Raw genomic sequence first — 20,157 nt, forward strand, 5'->3', positions numbered from 1 at the left:
ATGAAGCAGATTTTCCTGTTCTGGCTTTTTATAGCAGATAACCTTCAAAATATTCTGCAGTCCATCAAAAACTGAAGCAAACCATGAATCAACATGTGAACATGAGCTGATGCTGCTGAAGTGAAGCAAAGTTACAGAGGTTTGATTACAGACACAGCTGAGAGTTTGTAATCTGTCATCATTTTAAAAGGTTTACATTTCTTCAGTATATCCACATTTGCAGCTGGTACCTCAACCTCCACTTGTCCAACACAACTGCTGACCACTGCCTCCATGACATTGTGATTTTGCTGTTGGTCTTCTGTCAGATCTTCATCAATCACTTCTGCACGGGGCACACCTTCAGACTCTGCAGCTGCATAACGAAAGCCTGTAAGATAAAATTAGACATAAGGTAAATGTACACCAATATTCCAATGACAGGTGTGTGATTCATCTGGAAGTTATGTGCGGATTAGTGTACAGTGATAGCAATTTAGCATGTTTTTAGAGGGGGGGGGGGTTGTTTACCTCCGATGGGTGCTCTTTTTCGCTTCCGTTGCGTACGCCTTGAGTGCCGGTCCGAGTCTGATACAGGTATGTCGTCATGCCCCATGTGCAGTGTTGGTGCCCAGTCTGGATTTGTTACATCCATTTCATATGCTGGTTTGCCTGCAATAATGCCAAATCATAAGCTACTCAGTCGACATGATGTGGTTCTGCAGCATCACACATTAGCATGTTTTATCTCATTATCTATGACCTCAGCACGTTGAAAATAACACTAAAAGCCTTTCAAGAGTGATATGAATTAATTTAGAACTCACCGGAAAGAAAATGCCGTGAGCAAACCAACAAAAAGCTGGGGATTGCAGAGAACTCGATATCCCCTCGTCTCACCGCTGCAATCCAAGCCTGACGTCTTTGTTTAGTAATATCGGATACATGGGATCCCTCACGTTGCCTCCAGGATGGAAAACGATGAAAAGAGAGCCCGTTATCCAGCTTCTTGCCTTCACGATCGTGTGATCTAACGTTGCAACCGACAACACAACACGTACGATCCATAGCTGAAATGGTATCCTTTGGCTGGCCTACTGTCATGGCGGAAGGGGGCATGGCCCATCTCCCGTGACATCACGCTCCAAAGCCCTATAGGTGGGAAAATGTACCATGTCGACCAATCAAAAATGATATGGAAACATGACATTTGGTTGTTTAGCAAAAGGGGGAAGTTTTAGGAGTGACCGGCAAGAGAGAGCGAGTGAGCGAAAGAGAGAGAGAGTTTTGATACGTGAGAGATTTGTGACGTTTACCGTGTTTGGTCTCAAGTTAGTTTGTTGTCTTGTGTATTTAGTGTGTAGCTGTTGTTTTGTTTTGTGTGTCAGTTCTACTAGTGATCGTCACAGTTGCTGCCTTAAAGCCAACAAAGGCAGATTGCAGTGTAAACGCTGAGTGACACACCTGCTGTCAGACCTGCAGGTTTATCCCTGTGCTGTTCTCATATGTGTTAGAGTGACACAAACTATTGTTTGACACCTGATTGTTCTGTAAATAGTTTGAAATGATTATATGAAAAACGTCTGAGCCTTGGCTGCATTTTTTGGTAAATAGTACCATATAACTTTGTTGTTTGCAAAACGTGTGCGTATTTTTAAAAGTGTACAATCTCTATTTGCATTTCAAGTTATGAAGATGATTCGTTAAACATGTGTGTGGTTTTTACAGTCAAAATATCACTTTCTACTTGTATTTTAAATTTTGTCTGAATTTAGATAAATTGTGCTGATACAGTTGGTCAAAATGAGAAAATAACAGATTGGCAAGATAAACTGTTTTTAAAGGTAAAATATAGAGGCCACATCAAAAGTAGTCAAGAAGGGTTAAAGGCTAAAAGCAAAGTTGTCACTGTTGGGTCTGTGTTTCCACAAGCCCCGCTAATTCTAGAGACTTATTCATCATGAAAAAAACAAGACAGTCGATCGATCGATTATTTGCGCAAGGGAGGCCTCGTCAGAGAGTTAATCCCATACAGCTTATGACAAAATTTGATCCGAAGTGATTGATGGCCCTAATCACGACCTTTTGACCTCCCGCCCCTCCCCCCCCCGGAAGCGTGTAATATGCGTGACAAATCGCATCCGGAGAAGGGGGGTGGGAAACCCCCCGCGTGTTGAATTGCTTCCTGAGAAGGGGGGGTGAACCCCGGAAGCGCGCCATCTGTTGCTAAGCGTGTCGAATTGCATCCTGAGAAGGGAGGGGGGGGAAACCTCCGGAAGCGCGTCATCTGTTGTTGGGAAAAAAAAAGTTTTTAGAGGGAGGGGGGAAACCTCCGGAAGCGCGTCATCTGTTGTTGGGAAAAAAAGTTTTTAGAGGGAGGGGGAAACCTCCGGAAGCGCGCCATCTGTTGGAGGGGAATAAAAAAGCAGAGAGGTGGAGTCCGTCACAATTTCTAAGGCACAGACACAAGATGGATTTCCTTCTGCAGCCCAGCAGCGTTCCTGTGTCCGATGAGATCTGCTCTCCCAAAGAAGAAGGCTTTGAATATGACATATTCAAATACAGCATATTTACTATGGAAGGCCTCGATCCGGACCTTATGACCCTACCGGAAATACTCCGGAAGTGTCTAGTCATTTTCAGACCTGATGCGTCATGTTCCCTAAGCATGAGGGGAGGGGTATGGTTCCTGAAGCACAGCGGTGATGCAGCAGATGATTCTGTGATGTATAGAGAGACAGAGCGGATGTAATTTTACTTTCTTAAGCTGCACCGGCGTTTGTAATGGAAATAAAGAGTGACTTCCTGTAGAGATTTCAATAGTATTTTATTTTCCTATAATACAGACGCTGTAAAAAACCTTTAAGATACACCATAGCTTGTGATGAAAAGAAGAACTTTCTATCCGCTTGTAACCTACAGGCTGCCTATGTGTAAAAAATGAATAACTATCCCTTAGTGAATACTACTTTTCCTTTTGAGAGACTGAAAAACAAACCATAATTGCAGCGACAGGCGATCTTGTTTCACACACACACACACACACACACACACACACACACACACACACACACACACACACACACACACACACACCCCGCGGGTCAAGGAGGAGTGAGACGGCGGAAGAGTTTTTTTTCTTCATTACTTTTACAATGGGTTTTCTCAATAGACAGAAAATGATGACGCTGAGGAGTCAACATCCGATATTATCATTGCTTGTAACCCGGTAAATAATTTCGTACATCTCCCCATAAAACAAGTCTTAGTGGAAAAAAGCTCATATTCGAATAAGTTTATTCCCCTCTGTGGGAAAGAGTTTTTTTCTCAGAGTCAACCATGAGGCGAGTTTTGTCAACAGCAAGAACAACTGTTGCCCATAAAGTAAAACAAATATCCGCCTCTAAGTCGTATTTTACCGTTGCAGAATGTGGAAAACAGACAGCCCTCACAGGAGGCACCATAGTTAAAATATTTAAATTTCAACTAAATTTGTAGTAATGATCGGATTTCCTCACTTATCTACACCACACTCCTTGTCCTTGATTTCTTATCGTTTCTTATCGTTCCTCTGTCCCTTAATAGAAACCACATATATAGAAACTATCCTCCCTTTCAGTTGTCTTTTGCACTTCCATATCGCAAAGCAGTTACTGTAGGTTATTTTCTGCTTATGCATTAATGTAATTAATTAACTTATTTATCCTTAAGTAAGGTAATGACTTGAGTTCTAATGCTTTTTGTCTCTTGAGTTAGCTGTCAATGTGGGATTTTTTTCCCCTTTTGTCCAGTTAAAGCTGCCTTTCATTCTTCAACACAGCTTAAACTCTAATAGGTAAGCTTTCTTGTAATTTCTTAGTTCTGCAGGCTTCTTGAAAGACATCCGAGACTCTTCTTTGGATGCTGGCTGCCTTTTGTTTTGTTTTCTGTCAAGATGATCCCACACTGCTTCGATTATCTTGAGGTTCGAACCCTGGAGAGATCAATCCATGACTGATGCGTTGTTTCATCCAGGCATACTTTGACTACATTGGCAGTATGTTTGCGATCATTGTCGTACTGAAAAATGAAGTTGAAGCCAATCAGACACTACGTGGTATTACATGGTCGATCAAAATCTGGTGGAACTTTTCTACATTCATAATTTGATTAATTTGGATAAGAGCTCCAACAACACTGGCTGAAATCCAGCCTCAAAGCACGGTAGAGTATCCACGCTGTGTTAAAGACGGCTATAGACATTCACTGTTGTATCTCTCTTCGGACCTCTTCCATGCATATTTCAAATTTGGATTCATTACTCCATAAGCCATATTACAGCTGATTTCTTTTTCCAGTCAATTTCTTGTGTAATTTGGCACACCTCAGCCTTATTTTTCTCTGTTCTCCTTCCTTAAGAATGGCTTATTAACAGCCACCCTTCCAACTCAGATAACTTTTGATGAGGTTTCATGAAATGTTTACAGCACTTGAGTTACTCGCCACGGCCATCCTAAATGCTAAAAACACTAAACTTTAATTCTAAATTACGTAATTAACGTTAACCAGAAAAAACAAGCCAAAGTCGAAATGTTGCTGAGCTGACCTGTGGTATGCTATGTCTTCTAAAGCACGTATAATGTAAACAGAACTGGTCTTTGCACAGAAGCCTGTGGAGCTTCATAATTAACCTCAGTGTGTGAAGAGGACTCTCCATTTAATAATAGCTGTAATAAAATGTTCTGGCCAACGGTGTTAAACGCTGCACTTGGGTCTAGCAGGGAAGATTTCAACTTTTCAATATGAATGAAGGCTGAAAACTGATTAGATTAATGTCTGATGATCTTTTCTGTGCTTCTTCAAGTTTGTAACACCAAACATATTAAAGGATGATGTAAGGCTCACAGGAAGAGTTTAATTAGACACACATTTACTATTTTCTTTATACTCTTTCTTTCTTGACATGTTTAATATGATTACTATCAGAGGAGAAAATGAACCTTGTGTAGTCTAAAAACCTTTTTATTTAATCAAACTGTAATGTTGTTGAACTCTGACGGACGTGTCTTTTAATCTTGTCAACAAATCCTTAATCATCTAAATCTGCCATTTATCATCTTGTAAAATGTTCCCTCTGCTTCTGTTGCACATCTCCCCCCGACACTCTCTGCTTCACCTGTCCTGTGCAGCTGGTCCAACCCCTGCCTGCCTCCTTAAAATGGGGTGTTTAAATCTCTTTACCTCTGTTGTGAACTTCACACAAAGTTTGTGGTAACAAAATCAAACTGACGAGGATCTCGTTTGAAAAACACACACACTCACGAGACAAAATAAAAACAGACTGCTCAAAGCAAAAGCAGAGCCCTCACAGCTGGTAGTACAAACACAGTGACAACATGCGTATCAGATACCCTCAGTGCCAAAAGCATAAATATAAAAAAATGTGATCACCAAGAATATCCTAAAAATGGCATTGAGGTGCGTGTTACAGTAAAGAAAAAAAAAAAGTAGCCAAATTTTCATCGGAAAATGTTGAATTTTAGTAAAAACAATGCTCTGTAGTTTGATACTGTCGTTACAGACAAAGCAGATGTTTAAAGCCTTTGGACGCACATTTGAAATGCACTCATTCTCCTTATCAGCTGGAAACATTAAAGCCGTAAAATGACTTTTTCAAACGGATAAAAACTATTGAACAGCAGCAATGTTGAGCCTGTTCCAAAATTTGAATGTACATGTGTTGAAGGTGCGGGTCTTGTTGAATTATTAAACATACTTTCTTAAATTTTTCGAGCCACAAAAACAACAACTTTTAATTTTCTTCTGCTTGAGTATCGGCCTCGGGTAGCTCTACTTATCATTGCTCAGTCAGTTGTCTGTTTGTGCTACTTTTTTTCAAGGAGCAGTGGATTATTGGTAAGGGTGACTTTATGTGTTTAGTTACTTAAGTGGAAGTACTGTGGAAAGTTTTACCTTACATACATAGATCTACCAGTACAGCTTCTGAGGTATCTGTTTACAAAATGTTATAATCTATTCAAAGGTTCTTTGCAATTTTACATTGATAAACATTATCCTTAACACATTTGGCCCACATAAAGTACTATGGCCATCACACGGTCATTTAGAATTGTTTAAATAACTCGTGTCTTAAGTCCTTCCATCAAACAGAAAATTAAAAAAAAAAAAAAACATGGTTCACTTTTACATCACAAAATGTTAGAAATATAAGCCGTTCATAACAACCTGAAAGGTTGGGAGTTTAAAATGCAAACCGATGGAAGCAGAAGTAGAAGACTATAATGTCTCAGAGCACACGGTGTCTATTAATGTGTAGACATGTATAAATAAGAGCTTAATAAAGATGCTTAATTTCTTAAGAAATAAACAGGTGGAGTGATCTTTATCAAAAGTGGATGTTGCATCTGTGGCTAAACCACTGTACCCAAAAAAACTTTAAAAATCTACTGTGTGTGAGGCTGTGTAAGTAAAGCTTGCCCTTCACACCTGCGTGTAATAAACCATTTGTTGGGGGTTGTGGATTTGGCACCTCAGCATTGTGAAAGTGGGGAAACATGTTTCTGGCTGTGCATAAGATTCCTCCTTACAACTTAGAATCTCAGTTCTAAATGAAATTCAGATGTTTTTTTAAGTATGGCTAATGTATTATTTGACTTCTAAGGCACGCACACACACACACACACACACACACACACACACACACACACACACAAGAACAACACAGAGAAGAAGAAGAGGGGGTCGTTTTACTACACATCATAAAAACGCAATCATTCATCTTCCAACTGTATCTTTCTGTTCTGGCTTTCGAATCATAGGTTGTTTACTGAGCCGTACTTTGGGAGTCATACTGTTGTGATACTGAGGAGAAAAGGGTAAGGTTTGATAGACTAAACCATTACACACACAAAACTTGAATAACCTAAAGAGTGTGCGAGACTGCTAGCTGTGTTGTTCAGCATTAAACTCATCTACAAATGTGTTAGTAAAGAGCGACTTGTACTTCTGTCCCATTAAGCAACGGTTTAACAAATTTCACTGCAAACTATAAAAGGAATCTGGATTTATATAGAACATAGTAGTGATGGATTAAGTGCAGGAAACACTAGTATAAGGTGTCTATTGAACAAATCTCCTTCAGCGTTCAAAATGACCAAAGTGAGGCCTACAGGCGTTTCTCTCGATTGGTTGTGTTCAGGGAAAAAGCAGCTAAATACACTGAGACTGCTCCACATTGTTAGCGAGTTAACTCTGGATATCTGTAGGTTTTGTCAAACTTTGAGTGAACAAAAGCAGAAAAACAGTAAAAGATGCAGACAGTGAAAGTCTGGTTTATTTCATGAACACAATGAAACATTTTACAGTCCACAGAGCAAAGTAGCATACATGATAAATAGATACACATAACATGAGAAGTAAAACTCGTCGTCTTACCACATGTTATATTCTGTAAACTTAAAATAACCACAGAAATTAGAGTTTAGTGTTTTAAGTCATCTATTAAAAAACATGAGTCAACATTACTGAAGTGACGCTTTAACGATGCGTCTTATCACCGTGTTTATGATGATAAAACATGTTCTCTCGTTAGTAGATGTCAGCGCTGTCACTTGTCATGAAAATGTCCAGAGCCAGGGTTCCTCTTCAATTACCATTGATCATTAATAGGGTCACAAAAGATTTGTCACATTATCCCCATAAACAAAATTGCTTTTATAGAAATCATTGTGATACAAATATTTAGATTCTTGATTCACAATGTGCACGAACTCAAAATCTTTAGAGGTTCATATTTATAAAGTATCGCAAATAATACATTTATACCATTGTATGAGCTACACTTCTTGTAAAAAACTGATTGAAAAAAGCTCCTGTCGTGACCTTCCTTCTGTGAGGACACACACACACACACACACACACACACACACACACACACACACACACACAGAGAGAGAGAGAGGGGGAGATCATTAGGATTGGAGGCGTTTTTGGATTTTCACTTATTGTTGGCTTTACAATCACATAAAATTCATTCCAATTTTTTTGCCTTTGCTTCAATTAAGGTGTTTCTTTAAATCTACAGCAGCTTCCTTTTCAAAAAGTTTACTGACATAGTAAGGAAGTAGCTAGGGAACTCAGTAAGTATGAGCAACAACAGCTTAGGGACTGTTTCTACAATAAAGAGGAATTCATCATCATCCGCAGTTCATCAAAAAAAAAAAAAAAGTGCCATTAAAAACAATTCAGCAGATCCTCAAAGTATGGATACAATCTGTTTTCAGCTGTAGAGGTACGCTTCATGTACTTATCAACATGCAGTTTAGAGGCTTGCATTAGAGTGCTTTGGTACTTGGGCCTCTTTTATTTAGCACGGTTATACCATTGTGTATTTAGCTATATAAATATGCTCAAGAGTCTATTGTATGTTTGTCATGCAATTAAAAATTCAAAAATATAATTTTTAAATCAGTAACTTTGCAAATTTAGAGGAAATGTTTTTGGATAACAAATGTGTCACATTTTCAACATGGTTTGAATAATCAGCGTTAACACAGAGACATTTATGCGCTGGGTATAACAGACATCCTTACCTTGGAGCAGAGAAACACGGTGTATTGTTGCTTTTCTCTATTGTATAAGCAGCGCCCGACTGTCAGAAACGCTCTGTGTGGGTAGCAAAGTCGGATCCAACGCACATCCAGGAATCCGTGTGAAAGAAAGGTCTCGCTGCAGCTAGGCTCTCAGGATAGTCAGGCTTTTATTTATATTTGCATTCTGGTGCGTTAAAGCAGCCTCTGTGTCCCGCTTGGATCCTCATTCCGAAAATTCAGATATTTAAATAAAATGGTGAATTGGCTAGTGATGAGGAGCCACTTAGATCCGTAAAATGAGGTTTGATTAAATTAAACTCTTATGAACAGCTATGAACTCTACCTCTCTGCTGATGTGTTCCAAACAAGCAATGTTTTCTACACGTCCAAACTGTGTGCTAACTACCTCACACCGCTGTGTCTGGGATCCGAAAAAATAAAAAGTTAAAACGCTATACCTTGGGGGGAATTGTGAAGTGCTGAGGAAACTACTGTGTGTCTGATGGGGTGTTTTTATATAGATGGACTTGGTTTCAGTTGGCCTCTGACATGATAAGATAAAATAAAGGAAACTGATTGTAATGGAACTACAGTGCTGGGATGCTCTTGATAAGGCAGCCTCTTTTATTGTTTTATGACTTGTTTTGCTGACTGTTGAGGGCCTAACTGTAACCAACTCTGTCTAACTGTTGCAGAGTTAAGAATCTGTAGTTTTTAGAAGTAACACAAGAAAAGTTTATTTCTAAAGGAATACCTGTTGTTTGTGGTGCTCTATTTAAAACTATTAGTGTCATGAACCGAAGTTCAGCGCACAAGCTGGACCCAGAAGCAGAGCCAACACACACAGGAGTACGAGAAAATAAACTTTATTTTAACTGAAGGTGTCCCGGGAGGGTAGAAGGAAAACACGCGTGAAACTCGAGAAACCAAGGGACCGGGAGATGAGTCGCGCAGGAACGCCGAAAACGGGACTGTGGGAGGCTGCAACAGAAAAAGGACAAGAATTATTGGGGCGCGGGGAAATAGCAGCATACGTGGGGGAAGAGTATGAGTCTTACGGTGACAGCGGGGCCGTGGGAGCCGGAGGGAGGGGTGAGGGTCCGCGCTAAATTTGCAAAGTTACTGATTTAAAAATTATATTTTTGAATTTTTAATTGCATGACAAACATACAATAGACTCTTGAGCATATTTATATAGCTAAATACGCAATGGTATAACCGTGCTAAATAAAAGAGGCCCAAGTACCAAAGCACTCTAATGCAAGCCTCTAAACTGCATGTTGATAAGTACATGAAGCGTACCTCTACAGCTGAAAACAGATTGTATCCATACTTTGAGGATCTGCTGAATTGTTTTTAATGGCACTTTTTTTTTTTTTTTGATGAACTGCGGATGATGATGAATTCCTCTTTATTGTAGAAACAGTCCCTAAGCTGTTGTTGCTCATACTTACTGAGTTCCCTAGCTACTTCCTTACTATGTCAGTAAACTTTTTGAAAAGGAAGCTGCTGTAGATTTAAAGAAACACCTTAATTGAAGCAAAGGCAAAAAAATTGGAATGAATTTTATGTGATTGTAAAGCCAACAATAAGTGAAAATCCAAAAACGCCTCCAATCCTAATGATCTCCCCCTCTCTCTCTCTCTGTGTGTGTGTGTGTGTGTGTGTGTGTGTGTGTGTGTGTGTGTGTGTCCTCACAGAAGGAAGGTCACGACAGGAGCTTTTTTCAATCAGTTTTTTACAAGAAGTGTAGCTCATACAATGGTATAAATGTATTATTTGCGATACTTTATAAATATGAACCTCTAAAGATTTTGAGTTCGTGCACATTGTGAATCAAGAATCTAAATATTTGTATCACATTGATTTCTATAAAAGCAATTTTGTTTATGGGGATAATGTGACAAATCTTTTGTGACCCTATTAATGATCAATGGTAATTAAAGAGGAACCCTGGCTCTGGACATTTTCATGACAAGTGACAGCGCTGACATCTACTAACGAGAGAACATGTTTTATCATCATAAACACGGTGATAAGACGCATCGTTAAAGCGTCACTTCAGTAATGTTGACTCATGTTTTTTAATAGATGACTTAAAACACTAAACTCTAATTTCTGTGGTTATTTTAAGTTTACAGAATATAACATGTGGTAAGACGACGAGTTTTACTTCTCATGTTATGTGTATCTATTTATCATGTATGCTACTTTGCTCTGTGGACTGTAAAATGTTTCATTGTGTTCATGAAATAAACCAGACTTTCACTGTCTGCATCTTTTACTGTTTTTCTGCTTTTGTTCACTCCAAGTTTGACAAAACCTACAGATATCCAGAGTTAACTCGCTAACAATGTGGAGCTGCTTTTTCCCTGAACACAACCAATCGAGAGAAACGCCTGTAGGCCTCACTTTGGTCATTTTGAACGCTGAAGGAGATTTGTTCAATAGACACCTTATACTAGTGTTTCCTGCACTTAATCCATCACTACTATGTTCTATATAAATCCAGATTCCTTTTATAGTTTGCAGTGAAATTTGTTAAACCGTTGCTTAATGGGACAGAAGTACAAGTCGCTCTTTACTAACACATTTGTAGATGAGTTTAATGCTGAACAACACAGCTAGCAGTCTCGCACACTCTTTAGGTTATTCAAGTTTTGTGTGTGTAATGGTTTAGTCTATCAAACCTTACCCTTTTCTCCTCAGTATCACAACAGTATGACTCCCAAAGTACGGCTCAGTAAACAACCTATGATTCGAAAGCCAGAACAGAAAGATACAGTTGGAAGATGAATGATTGCGTTTTTATGATGTGTAGTAAAACGACCCCCTCTTCTTCTTCTCTGTGTTGTTCTTGTGTGTGTGTGTGTGTGTGTGTGTGTGTGTGTGTGTGTGTGTGTGCGTGTGTGTGTGTGTGTGTGTGTGTGTGTGTGTGTGTGTGAGAAACAAGATCGCCTGTCGCTGCAATTATGGTTTGTTTTTCAGTCTCTCAAAAGGAAAAGTAGTATTCACTAAGGGATAGTTATTCGTTTTTTACACATAGGCAGCCTGTAGGTTACAAGCGGATAGAAAGTTCTTCTTTTCATCACAAGCTATGGTGTATCTTAAAGGTTTTTTACAGCGTCTGTATTATAGGAAAATAAAATACTATTGAAATCTCTACAGGAAGTCACTCTTTATTTCCATTACAAACGCCGGTGCAGCTTAAGAAAGTAAAATTACATCCGCTCTGTCTCTCTATACATCACAGAATCATCTGCTGCATCACCGCTGTGCTTCAGGAACCATACCCCTCCCCTCCTGCTTAGGGAACATGACGCATCAGGTCTGAAAATGACTAGACACTTCCGGAGTATTTCCGGTAGGGTCATAAGGTCCGGATCGAGGCCTTCCATAGTAAATATGCTGTAATTGAATATGTCATATTCAAAGCCTTCTTCTTTGGGAGAGCAGATCTCATCGGACACAGGAACGCTGCTGGGCTGCAGAAGGAAATCCATCTTGTGTCTGTGCCTTAGAAATTGTGACGGACTCCACCTCTCTGCTTTTTTATTCCCCTCCAACAGATGGCGCGCTTCCGGAGGTTTCCCCCTCCCTCTAAAAACTTTTTTTCCCAACAACAGATGACGCGCTTCCGGAGGTTTCCCCCCTCCCTCTAAAAACTTTTTTTTTTCCCAACAACAGATGACGCGCTTCCGGAGGTTTCCCCCCTCCCTCTAAAAACTTTTTTTTTCCCAACAACAGATGACGCGCTTCCGGAGGTTTCCCCCCCCTCCCTTATCAGGATGCAATTCGACACGCTTAGCAACAGATGGCGCGCTTCCGGGGTTCACCCCCCCTTCTCAGGAAGCAATTCGACACGCGGGGGGTTTCCCACCCCCCTTCTCCGGATGCGATTTGTCACGCTCATTACACGCTTCCGGGGGGGGAGGGGCGGGAGGTCAAAAGGTCGTGATTAGGGCCATCAATCACTTCGGATCAAATTTTGTCATAAGCTGTATGGGATTAACTCTCTCTCGTCTGTGTCCACCACGAAAATGACCACAGATCTGACCTCCTCCTGCTACCTTTTATTCGGAGACAGTTCACACAAAACACGTCAGAACAAAGCCACGCCCCCTTTGTTCTAAGACAAAGCATTTTATGTATATGTGTGAACTTCTGTAAGAGTGTGTGTGTGTGTGTGTGTGTGTGTGTGTGTGTGTGTGTGTGTGTGTGTGTGTCAGTCAGACCTCCTGCTGACCAAAGGGTCGTAAACCCAGGAAGTTTACATCAAAAGAAACAGATCTTCCAGATAGGATGTATCTACAATAAAACCTCCCCCAGCACAGAGTGGTTGGAGAGGTGGCCAGGATCAAAGGAATGGCTTTGATCCTACTGCTTGAACTAAGACTGTACAAATTTAAGAAACACAATGGCAACATTCAACAATTAGACTTAACAGTCACCAAGTACTGTTTATATTTGTGTGTATTGCTGCAGCTTTTTTGAGTATTAATTTGGTGCCTTTGTGTGAAATAATGGTATTGTGAGTGATCCATATAGTCACAAAGAATAGCCACTTGTTTCTGTGCTACCAAAGTTCCCCGGCTTTCATTCAAAATGTGTTTATCGTCAGCACCTGCACATTAAACTACTTAAACATTATAAATGTCTTCAAGCTCACACTGAGGCCTGTGGGGTACTATCAGCCACTGAGACAGTACACACATTTATATGTGTTTGTATATGAATATTTCATACTTTAAGACTGCCTGTTTATTTAAGGGAGATGAACAAAATACATTGGAATTGTACAAAATAATATCATGGATGATAAATTAAATAGATTTTAAGTAGATGCTTGTGCATTCTTAAAGTCTTATATGTTGAACTGAACTATGTGATCTGTTCAAAGCCTTAATCTTAATTTGAAGTGAAATGTGCATTTTGAGTTTATACACTATGTATATAAGGCGACCGTTTCCTTTTGCAGTATTTTTGTGTGGTGTACTTTTCTATGTCTTAACAAAAGGGGAACAAAGGTGTTTAAGTTCACCTAGGATGATGTGTTTTAATTTTCACATGGTCTTGCTTGAATTTGACCCTGACAAAGGCGTATGAACTCTGTCAGCTGTTTGGAGTTTCCATTTTCTAAACTTCTACATTCTGAACCTTCTTCAGCTCTGAACAGATGATGAAACACTGAATGATTTCAAGCTCACACTTTGTCTAATAAACTTACATCTTTCATTCTTTATACAGATTGGAGAGCTGTGGTTTGTCAGAGATCAGCTGTGATTATCTGGCAGCAGCACTGAAGTCCAACCCCTCCCATCTGAGACAGCTGGACCTGAGCTGGAACTACAAGCTGCAGGATTCAGGAGTGAAGCATCTGTGTGGTTTCCTGGAGAGTCCAGGATGTGGACTTGAAACTCTGAGGTCAGTCAGCATGTTTTAGTTGTGCTGAGATGAATATGATGTGAAAGTTGTGCTGACACTAAACTGCAGACATCAGGCTGATATTATACTGATCCACACTGAGGATCTTCATGGTAAAGTCTGTTTTCTTCTTCTCTGGTTTAGTCCATTGACTGCAGCAGAACAATGTTCACATTTCAAACAGTGAGACTCAACGTATGGCCCGTGGCCCACACGCGGCCTGCCCACCTTTCCTGATTCAGAGAGAGGGGACCCTGATTAACTGTGTAGTGTTCTTCCTCACAGTTCTAAGTATCAGACACAACAATGAATAATCCACAGCTGACTGTCTTTAGCAGGTCAAAGGTCACGGCACACAGCAGGCAGTGGGAAATATTATAATTCTGATCATTTATCAGCACATATCCATATGTATAAAAACAAAGCTGACACTGTGAGACTTGATCAGAGGTGTGATCATCACAGCAGAGGCCTTTGTGTCAAAGTCACTGAGGATCAAACAGAAACACATGAAGCAGATTTTCCTGTTCTGGCTTTTTATAGCAGATAACCTTCAAAATATTCTGCAGTCCATCAAAAACTGAAGCAAACCATGAATCAACATGTGAACATGAGCTGATGCTGCTGAAGTGAAGCAAAGTTACAGAGGTTTGATTACAGACACAGCTGAGAGTTTGTAATCTGTCATCATTTTAAAAGGTTTACATTTCTTCAGTATATCCACATTTGCAGCTGGTACCTCAACCTCCACTTGTCCAACACAACTGCTGTCCACTGCCTCCATGACATTGTGATTTTGCTGTTGGTCTTCTGTCAGATCTTCATCAATCACTTCTGCACGGGGCACACCTTCAGACTCTGCAGCTGCATAACGAAAGCCTGTAAGATAAAATTAGACATAAGGTAAATGTACACCAATATTCCAATGACAGGTGTGTGATTCATCTGGAAGTTATGTGCGGATTAGTGTACAGTGATAGCAATTTAGTATGTTTTTAGAGGGGGGGGGGGGTTGTTTACCTCCGATGGGTGCTCTTTTTCGCTTCCGTTGCGTACGCCTTGAGTGCCGGTCCGAGTCTGATACAGGTATGTCGTCATGCCCCATGTGCAGTCTGGATTTGTTACATCCATTTCATATGCTGGTTTGCCTGCAATAATGCCAAATCATAAGCTACTCAGTCGACATGATGTGGTTCTGCAGCATCACACATTAGCATGTTTTATCTCATTATCTATGACCTCAGCACATTGAAAATCACACTAAAAGCCTTTCAAGAGTGATATGAATTAATTTAGAACTCACCGGAAAGAAAATGCCGTGAGCAAACCAACAAAAAGCTGGGGATTGCAGAGAACTCGATATCCGCTCGTCTCACCGCTGCAATCCAAGCCTGACGTCTTTGTTTAGTAATATCGGATACATGGGATCCCTCACGTTGCCTCCAGGATGGAAAACGATGAAAAGAGAGCCCGTTATCTAGCTTCTTGCCTTCACGATCGTGTGATCTAACGTTGCAACCGACAACACAACACGTACGATCCATAGCTGAAATGGTATCCTTTGGCTGGCCTACTGTCATGGCGGAAGGGGGCATGGCCCATCTCCCGTGACATCACGCTCCAAAGCCCTATAGGTGGGAAAATGTACCATGTCGACCAATCAAAAATGATATGGAAACATGACATTTGGTTGTTTAGCAAAAGGGGGAAGTTTTAGGAGTGACCGGCAAGAGAGAGCGAGTGAGCGAAAGAGAGAGAGAGTTTTGATACGTGAGAGATTTGTGACGTTTACCGTGTTTGGTCTCAAGTTAGTTTGTTGTCTTGTGTATTTAGTGTGTAGCTGTTGTTTTGTTTTGTGTGTCAGTTCTACTAGTGATCGTCACAGTTGCTGCCTTAAAGCCAACAAAGGCAGATTGCAGTGTAAACGCTGAGTGACACACCTGCTGTCAGACCTGCAGGTTTATCCCTGTGCTGTTCTCATATGTGTTAGAGTGACACAAACTATTGTTTGACACCTGATTGTTCTGTAAATAGTTTGAAATGATTATATGAAAAACGTCTGAGCCTTGGCTGCATTTTTTGGTAAATAGTACCATATAACTTTGTTGTTTGCAAAACGTGTGCGTATTTTTAAAAATGTACAATCTCTATTTGCATTTCAAGTTATGAAGATGATTCGTTAGACATGTGTGTGGTTTTTACAGTCAAAATATCACTTTCTACGTGTATTTTAAATTTTGTCTGAATTTAGATAAATTGTGCTGATACAGTTGGTCAAAATGAGAAAATAACAGATTGGCAAGATAAACTGTTTTTAAAGGTAAAATATAGAGGCCACATCAAAAGTAGTCAAGAAGGGTTAAAGGCTAAAAGCAAAGTTGTCACCAAGTACTGTTTATATTTGTGTGTATTGCTGCAGCTTTTTTGAGTATTAATTTGGTGCCTTTGTGTGAAATAATGGTATTGTGAGTGATCCATATAGTCACAAAGAATAGCCACTTGTTTCTGTGCTACCAAAGTTCCCCGGCTTTCATTCAAAATGTGTTTATCGTCAGCACCTGCACATTAAACTACTTAAACATTATAAATGTCTTCAAGCTCACACTGAGGCCTGTGGGGTACTATCAGCCACTGAGACAGTACACACATTTATATGTGTTTGTATATGAATATTTCATACTTTAAGACTGCCTGTTTATTTAAGGGAGATGAACAAAATACATTGGAATTGTACAAAATAATATCATGGATGATAAATTAAATAGATTTTAAGTAGATGCTTGTGCATTCTTAAAGTCTTATATGTTGAACTGAACTATGTGATCTGTTCAAAGCCTTAATCTTAATTTGAAGTGAAATGTGCATTTTGAGTTTATACACTATGTATATAAGGCGACCGTTTCCTTTTGCAGTATTTTTGTGTGGTGTACTTTTCTATGTCTTAACAAAAGGGGAACAAAGGTGTTTAAGTTCACCTAGGATGATGTGTTTTAATTTTCACATGGTCTTGCTTGAATTTGACCCTGACAAAGGCGTATGAACTCTGTCAGCTGTTTGGAGTTTCCATTTTCTAAACTTCTACATTCTGAACCTTCTTCAGCTCTGAACAGATGATGAAACACTGAATGATTTCAAGCTCACACTTTGTCTAATAAACTTACATCTTTCATTCTTTATACAGATTGATGGGCTGTGGTTTGTCAGAGATCAGCTGTGATTATCTGGCAGCAGCACTGAAGTCCAACCCCTCCCATCTGAGACAGCTGGACCTGAGCTGGAACTACAACCTGCAGGATTCAGGAGTGAAGCATCTGTGTGGTTTCCTGGAGAGTCCAGGATGTGGACTTGAAACTCTGAGGTCAGTCAGCATGTTTTAGTTGTGCTGAGATGAATATGATGTGAAAGTTGTGCTGACACTAAACTGCAGACATCAGGCTGATATTATACTGATCCACACTGAGGATCTTCATGGTAAAGTCTGTTTTCTTCTTCTCTGGTTTAGTCCATTGACTGCAGCAGAACAATGTTCACATTTCAAACCTTCAAAGAAGAAGAAAAATCCTCCACTGGATAATTCACTGTGAAACTCTCCAACTCTTCATTCCACCTTAAAGTCTGTCTGACACTGAAATCCAAAGCAAAATGTGCGTTTGCTTTACAGACAGCAGTCCAACACAAACATACACACATCATCCAAAACACAGTCCAACATCCAAATCTCCTCCACTGCCAGCATGAATGATGGGAAAGAGAAGGAGGAACACTCTGACATTCAGGGTTAGAATGAGTTTCATGAAGCAGACTGTGAAGATCAAAGCTGCATTAGAAAGCTTACATGAATGAATGAGTGGACAGAAGTGGACAGAGATCATCTGAAGCACTTCAAAGGCTGTAAATCAGCACATTTCTCTTTATTCTTTATCAACTCTGTTAGTTTCTCTCAGTTTTCTGTGGAATGAAGCTAACAGCAGGCTAATAAGATGCTGACCAATAGGTTTCTATTAAAGGTTGTAATTTGTATATGAAAAAGTGCTTTGGCTCAGCAGGGATCAGCTTACAGGTAGAATACAGCTGCTGGATGGGATTAGCATGTCATAGCTATCTACCAAACTGCTAACTGGGGGATTTCAGGCCATCTATGGATCATTTTTGCTAACTGTTTATTCAGCTTAGGCTCACAGGGCTGCAGCCTGTGCCCTAGCTGTCATAGGGCAAGAGGCGTGGTCCACCTGCACAGGTGAGCAGTCCATCACAGGGCCAACAGAGAGAGACAGAGAAGCACTCTCTCACATCCACACCTACAGCCAATTTAGAAGCACCAATGAACCTAAGCAGCATTTCATTGGACTGTGGGAGAACATCCAACCTCCACAGAAAGGCCAACAAGCTTCAACCTACAACCTTCTTGCTTTAAGGCACTAGTGCGAACCACTTTTCCCCATTTCAGCCCAAATCCTGCATCTTCCTGTTTCTGACTCCAGGCCAGCTCCACTAACACTTTCTCATCAGACACTGCCACCTAGTGGAGGAAGTCTTAGTTCCATTTGAAGCTTCAGATGACAGTTAGTTCCTTTACAAAGAGGTGGAGGTGGTGGGGCCACAGCACCATCATCACTGAGTGCCATAGGACACTTAACCTTTGTTTCCATATGCTGGGAACTTCCTGTTGTTCCAAGGAGGACTGGAAAATGTGTGAAAACCTCCCAGTCAGTTCCTCACAGCACACTTCAATCATTTCCCTCCCACAGCATCAGGACCAGGGCTTTTCTCTCTGTGGTCCCACTAAGAGATTTCCACACAAACACCTCATCAGTGGGACTCTCAGAGCTACCAGCCCTTTGCTACAATCACAAAGCTCTTCATTGAAATCAATGATATCAAAGCTGGAATCAAATGAGTCCAAGTCTTCTGCTGATTCAGCATCACATTCATCTTTGCTCCTTGTTCTGCATCCCCACCATGGACTTCATTCCTTTCCAAGCCAGCCTTGAGTGTCCTTTATTCAGCTCATCCTCTGCTTTACTTTTACACCTGATTTTAGCTGCTTTATCTCTCTTTCAACAAGTTTCTGTGCCTCAATCTTTTCTTCTCTCCCTCATAACAAGACAGCTTCTTCTGCCTGAGAACATGTTGGAGTGATTTACTAATCCAGGGCTGCTTATTGGGGAAAATACTTCCTGTTTCCAAAGTAATCCCCATTTTTCCCAGAAAGAAATGTAAGTAGAAATCGATGATCTAAGTGAGAACATGAGCCTTTAAAAAGTCCCAGTGGGTGCAGTCAAAGCAGTCCCTCAGTCCCAGTATAGAGTCTTTGGTCCAGACTGGAACAACTGTGTGCCCAGTTTGAGCTCTCTTCAGTGCTGTGACCTGACAGACCCAGAGGGGCCATCACATCACATTTAGAAGCTCCCCTAATGGAGCCACAACACATGTCCAACACTTAGTCTGTCTTGTTGGACCAACTGGAAGAAATGATTCAAGGACTTAGTCACAGAACAGAGATTCAAATCTCCAAAATCCAACTGGCTGCATCAGGACATATAGTCTGAAACTCTGCACAGTTTCCTGTTTGAAGCTGCTTCCTGTTGGCTTCAGCTGTTTGGAGTTTCCATTTTCTAAACTTCTACATTCTGAACCTTCTTCAGCTCTGAACAGATGATGAAACACTGAATGATTTCAAGCTCACACTTTGTCTAATAAACTTACATCTTTCATTCTTTATACAGATTGAGGGGCTGTGGTTTGTCAAAGATCAGCTGTGATTATCTGGCAGCAGCACTGAAGTCCAACCCCTCCCATCTGAGAGAGCTGCACCTGTGGAGAAACAACCTGAAGGATCCAGATGTGAAGCAGCTGTCTGATCTTCAGCAGAGTCCAGACTACAGACTGGAGACTCTGGAGTAAGTAGAGTGATGGAGTGAGTGGGTGGTGCTGTCAGCAGTATTGTACTAAACACAGTCAGTATGAAACAAAGATCCAGTGTTTCCTGTAAAGCTGCAGCTTCTCAGTGAAGCTGTGAGAGGAGAATGGTGACAGGCTTCAGGATTGGACACAAACACTTCCTGTTTCTGACCTTTATGGTCACCATAGTAACGGCTGACACGCTCTGATCAAACACTGTCAACAGCCAATCAGCTCTCTGAACAAAGCAGCACGCAGACCA

At 40.6% G+C, this 20,157-nt stretch overlaps 1 protein-coding gene and 1 long non-coding RNA gene across 13 annotated transcripts in view; one reads left to right on the forward strand and one right to left on the reverse strand.

Moving 5' to 3' along the window:
• LOC147329686 (NACHT, LRR and PYD domains-containing protein 12-like) overlaps positions 1-20,157 on the forward strand; it is a 105,397-nt gene that overhangs the window by 79,239 nt on the left and 6,001 nt on the right. For 11 of the 12 annotated variants that reach the window (XM_086290967.1, XM_086290971.1, XM_086290973.1 and 8 more), the window contains 3 exons: positions 13,818-13,994; positions 17,176-17,352; positions 19,721-19,894. In XM_086290967.1, the coding sequence (XP_086147093.1) occupies positions 13,818-13,994; positions 17,176-17,352; positions 19,721-19,894 (528 nt within the window). The remainder of the gene's footprint in view (positions 1-13,817; positions 13,995-17,175; positions 17,353-19,720; positions 19,895-20,157) is intronic. The other variant, XM_086290975.1, reaches the window with a different exon arrangement.
• LOC147329693 (uncharacterized) lies at positions 267-1,319 on the reverse strand. The gene is made up of 3 exons (XR_015128991.1): positions 807-1,319; positions 511-651; positions 267-370 (listed from the first exon to the last, which is right to left on the reverse strand). It is a non-coding gene; the product is annotated as an uncharacterized LOC147329693 (long non-coding RNA).

Source organism: Aulonocara sp. 'chitande type north' Nkhata Bay, linkage group LG5 (assembly GCF_057382095.1).
Source record: "Aulonocara sp. 'chitande type north' Nkhata Bay isolate Kocher_YH1m ecotype deep benthic linkage group LG5, A_spYH_male_GT1.1, whole genome shotgun sequence".
Lineage (NCBI taxonomy): Eukaryota > Metazoa > Chordata > Actinopteri > Cichliformes > Cichlidae > Aulonocara > Aulonocara sp. 'chitande type north' Nkhata Bay.